Below are 10,937 nucleotides of genomic sequence, written 5' to 3'. Positions count from 1 at the left end.
ATGAAAACTTCATAAACACGTCAATGGCAATATTGTAACATTCATTGTTGGTGGTGGGGCAGTGGGGGTCTACTTTTTCTTTCTTTCTTTGGAATTAAGTCATATAATTCATTGTGTTCAGTGTTAGGTCTTTTGGTTTTTGATGAATAACTCTGGATAGCTTTAGAATTCACATGTGCCCTTAAGGGCAGTAGAAAGAGCTCATCAAGAGCTTTCATTTAATATGTATAACTCATTTTCGGCCAAAATGTCGCTTAATGCCCCTCTGGTTCTCACCCCTGTTATACAATTGGAACCTTTACTCGCTGGAGTATACCTGGAGTTATGATAAAATTGCTCTCTTTAATTTGTCTGGTTGGACCTTTTTGTCTGATGGAACGTGATGTAAATGCTACCAGCATCAAATACTGTCGGTCTTTGGTGTTTTTGATTAACTCGTTGTAACCTGAGGCTCTGGTTGTCTCTTTGGAGGTCGCACGGCAGAACCAGGAATCTGTATAGCTTAGATTTCACTTCCGCCTGCCTCTCAACAGTACAGCCAATCAAAACTCATGCGCTGTTGGCTCTCTCATGCAGATTGAACTGTTATATGTGTGTGTGTGGGGGTGGGGGGGGGTGCAAGCCGTGTCCATGTCTACTATATCTGTGTCTATGTGTGTGTGCTTGTTCTTATTTTAATCAGTGCCAGTTTGCCGTCTAATTAAAGATGGGCCTTCTAATTAATAGCATTATGAGCAGTAGAAAGAGTGGGCCCTTAAGACAGAGGTGTTGCTCCATGCTCTCTTCTGTCTGCTTGACACTAATTGGTCTGGATTTACAATCTAGCAGAGACACGGGGGCTCTAAACCAGCTAATCTTGGTTCTTGTAGGGCAAAGCTAACTAGCGATGCTACCAGTCTCTTCATGCCTGTCAGCAGTACATGGTTATTAATTCTTAACCAATTTACGGCCTGTTAACAATGACCAAATATGTGGAATCAGCTCTATTTTCACATGATTAACCTTTGGCCAATTAGCATCTGATTCTTAGGCTACACAGCCAGTCACACATACTGATGATGGGCAATTTAGAGTATCCGATCCACCTGACAGAGCAAACCAGAGCAAGAAGGTCCTGGGTTCAAAATCTCTGTGCCTTCAGTGTGGAGTTGGCATGTTCTGCCTTTGTTTGCATGGTTTTTCCTCCAGGTGTTCCGGTTTCCAAAGACATGCAGGTAAGATAAATTGGACAATCTAAATTGCCCATAGGCCTGAATGAGTATGTTGATGCAGTATTACCGTATATGCTGTGTACAGTATGTACTGTATATCAACTATGTATATTACAGTATGGTATATTGAGACTTGCATGGGGTAAAGGGCTATATAAATAAAGTTGACTTAACTTGAGATCAAATACCTTCATCAGTAAACTTGTCTTCAACTGCCTGTAGCCAGCAGCACCTCAGAAGCCTCCCTATGCTGATGCCGATTTATATGGAGATTTAACATTAATTTAATAGGACCATTGCTGGAACGTTTCTGGATTGGATCAGTTCTGGCATGCAGAATCAGGCCAGTTTACTCATGATGGTCTCGACCTAGTTTCAAGATGAAGACCAGTTACGCTGCCTCACGCCACACGTAATCTAGAGACATAGCGACCTTAGCATCACGCGTAATCCTAGCGTGACGACAAGCGCAGTAATCCCAGCGTGCCGTCGACGCTTGTCGCCGACCGGTTGGCTCAAGAAGGCGACGCTTGTCGCCGACCGGTTGGCTCGAACCCCCCTCGAACCCGCTTGTCGCCGAACGGTTGGCTCGAGAAGGCGACGCTTGTCGCCGACCGGTTGGCTCGGGCGACGCTTGTCGCCGACCGGTTGGCTCGAGCCCCCCTCGAACCCGCCCCCCCTGCGAACCCCCCAGTCCGGCATAATTCGGCGTTGGCATGGTTCGGCGTTGAGCCAAGTGGCCTATTTGTTCTGGCCTGCTCTAATCGGGCCGTACTTGTAGCCAAATCTTTTTGCTAAGTGGGTCTTTACCAAAGTTAATGAAAATATACTCCCAGGCCCAGCCTACCGAGTGCGACCGATAAGCTCCCTCTTGATACCGAGTTGAAACTGATACTCAGCTGCAATCAGCATTATTATCTGGGAAGCTATCTAATTAGCATTGGCTAGCTAACCTGGAGTAACAAGGCGTCCATTCTTAAAACAGAAACCGTTCGAGGCTGCTTCTCTGTCATAGTAACGTAGTAAGTATTTCTTTGTTTGATTGTACAACCAAGGCTGTTCTGAGATGACTAAAATCAGCTTCTTTCTTCTCTACATTTGGACTTCTGTTGCTTAATGTAAGACATGTTGACCATTATATTTTGGGCATTTTTGCCTTCATTAAGCGGAGCAAAGTGAAGACAGACAGAAAAGATTAGTGACAGACAGGGGTGATGTGTGACATAAGTCCCAGGCCGAATTCAAATCTATGATGTTGCGGTTTTATATGTCCCTAAGAAGACCACTGATCCACCAGGATGTCCCTGCAAGAAGAAAATAAGTGAAAAGGGAAAGAAAAAAGTCCTGGAAAAATGTGATCACAACCTAAATAGGTGTGAAAGGTAGTCATCACAGCAAAGGAAAATGGACAAGGTAAGAATAGTTTCACATTTTTCATCTTTTTAAAATACTCATCTTTTTTGTCATAACAGAGTAGAGCTGTAGTAGAGAGGATGCTTTGAGGAAGGTCTTGAGTTTGAACAGCAGTGATAGAGTTGAGTTTACTGTAATACTCTAATAATAATATTATTAGTCTTCTTATACCTTTTTTTTTTTTTTACATCAAAAGTCCCACTAATACACATGTTTGTGTTACCCAGGAAAGCAGCAGGGGGTAGCAGCAGCAGCATCACCTTTTAAACTATTATATCGCACTCAACCCGCGTTTCTCCATGGCTGCGGGCTCTCTCTTCCCCCTCCCTTCTCCCTTCTTCTCTCACGGCTGCCCAGGCGCAGTGTCAGGCCAGCCAAAACAAAATGGAAACTTCCGGGTAAAAATGGCAAACTAATGTCATTTAAACAAGTTGGAGAAGAAAAAGGTGTTTCAACAAACGAAGCAGCAAACATATCAAAAATACTTCTATTAAGATTACATAATACGGTAGTTAAACTGTGGCTGTAAAGCTTGACTCAAAATGTTTAACGTTACAACAAGGGTTTTATTTTTGAAAGATCTAAAGCGGACGACCTACTTACACTGTACATTCTGGCTGACATGACGCAGTCTGCGCCTGGGCTGTGGGGTGCACTCGTGCATGAGAGATGCTTTTTTTCTTGGCATATTCCATCAATGTAAAATAATTAACCGTTAAGAAAGTGGAATTTCAGCCTGTGAGACTCACTGAATCACTGACTCGCGCTGGAAAAGGGGTGGCAAATCAATAGGAGGAGAAGCAGGGTCGGAAAATAATGCGTTGGACCACCGCTAAGATTTATATCGCCATGGCGTGCAGAGCCGTCGCGTACAAACCATAACTCACTTGCAGGGTCGCTCTATCGGCTAAACAGCCCGGCCTGGCAACTTTTAGACTGAAGTTTGTGGATATTAGTGGGATTTTTGGCCAGTCTAAAAGGGGCTCAACAAAACCACAGACAGCTGGGAATAAAATAAGTCCTTCTTTGTACATATAGTGGTTGCATTGAAAGGTGTGTGTGTGTGTGTGTGCACGTGCGTGCATATGTCTCTGTGCATGTGTGTGTGTGTGTGTGTGTGTGCGTGTGTGCATATGCCTCTGTGTGTGCGTGTGGGCGTGTGACGTGCGTGTGGGCGTGTGTGCGTGCGTGCGTGCATGTGTGCCTGTGTGTATGCCTCTGTGTGTGCTTGCGGGTGTGTGTGTGTGTACTCTGCTCACATTAAAGCCTGTCAAAAAGCCTTGAGATCAAAGTCTTGCTGGAGCACAAATTAAATCTGTCGCTGGAAAAAAAGACATTCTCCCAGTATCTTAGAGACCGAGAAGAAGGCCACTCATCCATCTCCATCCATTATTTTTCTCTCTGTCAGTTAGTCAGCTGCAGTGAAGTCACGGACACCTCCATGAGCTATATAATAGAGTGTAAGTGCACTACCATAAAAATTAAAATAGTTATCCAACAACATAGGTGACCTGGCATGTATGAATAGATGCAGGCTAGCCTCAGGATTATCACTTGCTTGTGTTTTCACAAACTTGACACTTAAGCCCCCTTCACATGATAAGCATTGTGCACTTTTCTCAACGCGAGGTAGAGCGGCGCGCAAATCTGCAGGACAAGAGGTGAGCAGCAACAGCGCGAGCCCCGGCCATCTTCTTTTCCTCCTCTGATTGGTTGCGCTCAAGGTCAGCGACAAGTAGGTCAGCGTTGAGATATTTTGAACTTTGAGCGCAGTGCAAAAGTGTCAAAATCGAGCTGTGCGTGTTGCCAAGGGTAGCGCTACTGCCTAGTTGAGCAGCAACGTGGATTGACCTGCAGCTTGAGACCCAACACGACCAATGCAAAATGTTAGAGGAATTCTTGTCCATACTCCCATAATCCTTGTGGCAAAGCGTGGCTGGTAAAAAAAACTTGAGGATATGTGTAAAATAGATATTACATTTTTTTATTACCTTGTGAATTAAGAGATTCATGTCCAAGTCCATTTGATACACAAACCAAACCAATATGGTGCTCTTATATCATTTGCATCACCAAGCATGTAGATTTAACCTAATACAGGTACACCATGTTGTATGCTGTACCATGCAAGGCTCTTCATTGTGATTGTTGGATTGTACAGAACAGCACTTGGCAGAAGGGAAGATGGTGAAATTGGACATGGCATCATTCATTTCTGAGACAATCTTTTCACAACAAAATCAACTCTTTCAATCTAACACTTTGAACTCATTTCAGACCCAATTTCTTTTTTATCAGCAACTTCATGTTGCACATGAAGCGGCATGCTGCTTGCTTAGCACAGCAGTGGCCAGAAAGCTAATAGTAACACATTAACAATTAAATAAATAGATCTCTGTATAACATACGGTACTTCCATCAAGTCAGTGAGAATTGCCCAGTAACAACAGATCAACGATTAAAGATTAGCTTGCTTGTCATGCTAGCTCATGCTTGTCCTTCAGAGACTGGAGGATCAGTGGTGATGGAGGGCTAGAAGCATCTGGAGCTGCAGCGTTACTAGCTTAGATGGTGTGGTGTTGTTTGGCTCCTGGTTGGTGGTTTGTCTTCAGTCTCATCAGGTCCTCCAGCTCTCTGAGGAGGCTTGATGGAGCACCAACTCATTAGCAGCCGTGTGGATTTTAGTCTCGTTAAGGAACCCTAATGGATAGATTCATCTCATTATATCTGACACTTCATTAGATACACATAGGACGAATGTATACGCGCCTGCAGAAGCCCTGACCCCCCCCCCACACACACACACATTATGCATAACACATGATATACTCTAGTTTTCACGTACAGATCATTTAAGCAGTACAATTCCCACAACGCTAATCCTCTGAGAAACAGTATTTATATGTGCGTCTAATCTGTTACACATACATCAGACAGAGTGGCTGTTTCAAAGACCTAATAGATGTTGATTGCATACACTAATAAGGAACTATTTTGAGTGAACTCTAAATAGCTACAGGCTACTGTATTCATAAAAAGTAATAAACTACAATAATTGTACTATGCAGTTGTTTCTCATTTTGTTCACCCACTTTGCTGCGGTAGCCTACTACTGCACTGCCATGGCAGCATGGGGTGGGGGGGGGGGGGCAAAGAACAAAGGGTAACACTTTATATTTATATGAAGGTTCTATCGATAAGCATGAATTAATAGGTAATATTGCCCTTAGAAGGTGCTTATTAACACTATTATATGTTAATAAGACTATACGTGTTAATAATAGCATGATAAACGTGTTTATTGGTAGCTTATAAGACATTTACAACTTACAAGCACTTTAACGAAAACATTTAAATAACAAAAGCCCCCACACAAGTCGCTGCAGCAGTACCTTGTTAACCCAGCAGTAGAATGGCCAATGAATAAATGAGTATCAACTGTAATACTAGTCCTATAATAACTACTAGAAATGAAACATTATTTGCTGAATATCCCACTCACGCAGCAAGTATCATCAGTAAAAGTAAAGGGACATTTTTAATTACTGTTGTTGCCAGCCATAGCTGCTAATGAGCCCAACTATACAACAGCTGGAAAGTAATTAATGAAGTCACCATGCAAACTTAGACTTGTGATTTGTGAATGAAGGACGAATGCAGAGTGTGTGTGAGTGCTGTGCCTCTCTGCCTTAAGACTGCTTAAATGGAGGTACTGAATACTCCAGCACATTACCAGGTTTTTCATTAGCAAACACATTTTGTTTTATTTATTCAGGTTCCCTGTAAAGTTACATATTATTCACCCTTGCGCTTCTTCTCAGTAATGTTTCTTTTCAAACAATCCATACCAAACAGTGCCTCGGGGCCCTGTACAAACTGCTTGGATCCTCCTTATTCCATTGATATTACCATCACACAGCAGTCCAAGATGACCGTCCCTCTGTGGCTGTCCTGTATTTAAGCCACAGCAAAGTACAGAATGAGCAGTAGTTAAAAAGCTGCTGGCTACAGGAGGATGATTTCCCCCATTGACTGGATCAATAGCAGTTACATAATGTGCTCTTGGGGAGCAGGACAAATCAACATCTGTCTACCTGTAATAGCAGCATCTAGTCACAGTAACTTGCATGCTGTGGGACTGAAACTGCTTGAGGCAGAAACTTTAGACTTGAGCATTGAATGAGTTTCATGCATCCTCTGTAACGAGCCTGTTTTGATGACAATATCAAACGGGAGCAGATTGAAAATGCTACCACTACATTCAAAACATATATTGAACGGTGAACTTGAAGTCCCCCCCCAAAATGAATCATCCTGTCAGGGTTTATTTCTTGATAATGACCCGGCTAAAATAAAGCTGATTAAATTTGTATATGGTTGTGAAAGCTGAAGCAAACATTTCTCAGCTTGAACATGGTGACGACATCAGGGATTAGAGTGTGTGGTTCCTAGATTAATTAGTTCTTCAGAGACCTAAACTCACATGGCCTGATATGTAACATGGCACCGAGGGGAACCGTGACTTTTCATCCTGTGTGAGTTGGTTTTGTCTCTGAGTCAGAAAAGCCAGATGAAATATTTGCAGGCCTCCATCTCAAAAGTTTGAATGGTATTCATATCAACACCAAACAAGAATAGCTCCCAAGATATTTTATGACCTACTTTTTTTTGATTGTGAAGCTTTGAATCTGTATGTGTTGAAAAACTTAAGATGCTTGTAAAGCCTATGCCTCCATCTACAAATATGTATTCATCACCTTATCACATATTTATTGTTGAATTTATATAAGTGCATTTTAAAGTGTATTAATATCTGCATTATATATTTAAGGCCATGTTATGAAAAGTATGAAGATCCATAGTGTGTATAATAAAAGATTAAATTAGGCTCACTTGGGTTTATAACACTTTTTCTTTCTCACAATTCAATCTCATGTACATTAATCTTGCTGTTGCTTGGCCGCCACCCATATTATTTCGAAACACATTTTGGAGATTTTAGACCTTGCTATTGCTGGAGACATGGCATCCAATTATACAAGTCTAATCATTAAAATCTCACGGCCCATGATGATCCTTGTTTGTGAAAGGCAGAATTAACATAATTCATTTTTTTCAAATCACTCTGGAGAGAAAAAAAACGAATGGATTATTTTGCATGCGGTGGTTGCAAAATTGCTAACTGAATGTTGAGGGTGTCTCAAGAGAGTCTACAGTTGTTTATATTTTGCAATGTGGCAGATGTGCTTTCATTGCATATTGAAGCGATTCCGTCTTCAGTGTCTTTACGGGTTGTCACCATTTCTGTTTGAGGTTGTTACAGCTGTTTATCAGCTCTAATTATCCTGTGAAGTGTGTGGTCCTGATAAGAAAGGGAAGAAAATCACTGTTTGCAACTCTCAAAATTAGTTTAATAAAGAATTGACATTTCAGTCACACATAGTAGTCCAACAGATTAAGAAGCTTGTTAAGAGAGACCCGGTCAAGAATGCAGTATGATGACAAACATAAACATAAAGTTACAAACAGAATGTCTGCTAACATTGCTGCGCAACAATGCACCTACACAGAAGTATAATTAAATGTTATCATCTTGTCAAAACATAGTACATTGTCTAATTTCTCAGTAATAGGGATGTAACAACATGCTAAGAAGTGAAAAAAAGAAAAAAAAAAGTGAGACCTTTGTTTGTTTTTTATTCTGTAAATTGTAAATGTTTTTCTTCTTGCATATTTGAAATAAAATGGAATCAAATCAAATCAAATTTCACAGTACGATATAAGGTACGGTATCTACCAAAATACGGTATTTCACAGTATTAAGTTTTGCCCCCTTTTAATTAAACATACCCATCGAAAAAACAAACAAACAAGCATTTGACTTTGAAGTAAAATATTGCTATTGCTATTGTAACTGAAACAAATATGAGAATGTTTAAACAAGGGTCCACCATTATAAACTTATTTGTGGTGGTGTGCTGTGCCGCGTATATTGCGCATCATATTGTGGGCACGGTTTTATAGACGGTATTATGCTCGATATCACAGTAAGAAAAAACGCTACAGTATGTTGTTATATCCCTACTCAGTACACACTTCAGATCAGGCAGGTTTGCTAGATTTGAACTGCAATCCTCTACTCCCCTCAGTAGGCGTCATTTGAATGAAAGGAGCTGGTCTGGCAGTCAGGGAGCAGTACAGTATTGTGACGGTTCTGCCTGTGGTTCATTCAGTAAATATGCTTTTAACCGCTTTTGCCAAAACCTTATGAAGAACATTGTTCTTCTTATCCTGAGCCGTATTTGATACAAAGCCCTTGAAAGGGAATAATTTGGGCCCTGTAATCTCTTTGTAATTGATTCTGTATGCCGCCATTGTGTTCCAGAGTGCAGGTTTATTCTTCATAGCAGTTACTGTTCAGTAATGTGGGTCACCTTGATTTCTGTTTTGCTGAAATCCATTTCAGGGATTATCCCACATGGGTCAAATGGCACTTGTAATTACCCCGAGGTTTATTTAACCTGCTCTGACTACACAAACAAAGCATCCATTAATAACTGAATAGTTTTGTTATACTAACAATACTTTTTAAAACACAGTAACAATGTGCTTTGCAGTCAAATTAAAAGCAAGTGCAAAGATCATAACTACTCAAATCGAAAAAGTAAAAATGACAACAATAAGATGTCATTATAAAAAGGCAAAAACACAATAAAAGCAATATAAAATAGGCAAAACAAATAGGGGGGGGGGGGAGTAATCCTAAACAGGAAAATAAAATGGTGACAGTACAGTAAAGCCCACCCATGTGGCACTCCCAGCAGGGTAAAATACATACTGGAATTATTTCCAAATGCTTTTGGAGCCAGCAGGTCTGGTATTTATGCAGCCATGTTGGCAGGTGTGAGCTGCTTCAAAGTATCTAAATGAATGGCCTGCGTTTGGCCTGTCATACCTACAGCATTTCTTTTGTAATCCAAGACGTATGGCTGTCCGTGTGTCACAGAGATGTGTGAGTGTGTGTTGTGACTGTCCTTTGTGGCGGAGTGGAGGAACTCTGTCAGACCCGTAGAGATCTACAGCTGGATGTCAGTGTCTCTGTGACAGAGGGGCCACATAGTGACACACAGGGTTAAGAGTGATGCACGCTGATGGATGGGAGATACAGCATGACAGACTGGAGTCACACAGATAACCAGACTTGCACACGTGGAGTTCTGCGGGTTTACAGATATATGACAGAGTTCTTAAAATACACAAACTTGGCCACTGATATGTAACACAATGTCACCTAGGGGAGCTGTTACTTTCCCTACAGCAGGAGTTGGTTTTCTCTAAACAAGTTAAGATACAATCTGATGAGAATCCTTGCGGTTCGGCATCTCAAAAGTTTGGTGTTGAGAGGCACAACACTCAAACAAGAATACCTCGCGAAATCAATATTCTTTTTTTGCTTTATATTACAAAGCTTTGCATTCGGATTTTGCTATGACTAACATGCGCCTGTGCCTCCAGCTACACATATTTATTCATCACATTTCACCCATATAACTTATTCTAGACAAGTGCATTTTAAAGCCTGCATAGAATATACAGTACAATGCACAAACCCTAATATCTCTCTCTCTCTCTCTCTCTCTCTCTCCCTCTGCCTCGGAAACTAAAACAGAAACTGAAACTCAGCCACTGGATTTGACAGGAGTGATGATCAAAGGGGCGGAGTTTTTGCCACCATCATTAGCACAGGGGCTGAAGTATGGGAAGAGCTTCTCAGTGAAGGCACAGCCAGTGAAGGAATAGATGCGAGCCCTCGCCTCCACATCGTAAAAGGAAACTTGACCCTCTTCGTAATCAACAAACACCCCGACCTTCCGAGGCTTCTCCCTCAGGGAGAGGGGGAGGGCTGGGCCCGCGTTGGCTGTGTACTCGCCTCCCTTCCTCAGCCAAATAGTCCAGTATCCATTCTTCGGACTCAATCGTATGTCCCCCTTCCTATTGATGGACTCGTTTGCTACCCCTAAATCCCACTGAGGCTGGTCCTTCACCTGCACCTCATAATAAAACTTCCCTGAGGAGAAACCCTCTTTTGCCAAGACATTATTGACGTGATCAAACCTCTCTGCTTTGTTGGGGACATTCCTCTTTCTGTCGCTGTACTTGACTTGTTTCCCGTCGTCGGACACGATGAGAGAGGGGTGCGCCGTGTCAGGATCCAGATTGACGTCTACAGCGTGCTTCTGCATTCTCCTCAAGTCGGGGTCGCACAACATCCGGATTTCTGTCACGACTGTCGTCTCCAGTTCAGCCACGGCT

General features: G+C 41.9%; 1 protein-coding gene across 1 annotated transcript in view; it reads right to left on the bottom strand.

Annotated features, from left to right (window-relative positions):
* Positions 1-8,075: 8,075 nt before the first annotated feature.
* Positions 8,076-10,937, bottom strand: part of LOC310790436 (E3 ubiquitin-protein ligase TRIM21-like) — a 4,146-nt gene continuing 1,284 nt past the window's right edge. Inside the window, exon 2 of the mRNA XM_083652125.1 lies at positions 8,076-10,937. This exon is cut by the window's right edge and continues 1,012 nt beyond it. Within this exon, the coding sequence (XP_083508251.1) occupies positions 10,304-10,937 (634 nt within the window). The 3' untranslated portion in view covers positions 8,076-10,303.

The sequence above is a fragment of the Poromitra crassiceps genome (genome assembly GCF_964638095.1).
Source record: "Poromitra crassiceps genome assembly, chromosome: 15".
Taxonomy (NCBI): domain Eukaryota; kingdom Metazoa; phylum Chordata; class Actinopteri; order Beryciformes; family Melamphaidae; genus Poromitra; species Poromitra crassiceps.
Note: the sequence above shows the minus strand (reverse complement) of the source record. Positions and strands in the feature narration are given on the sequence as shown.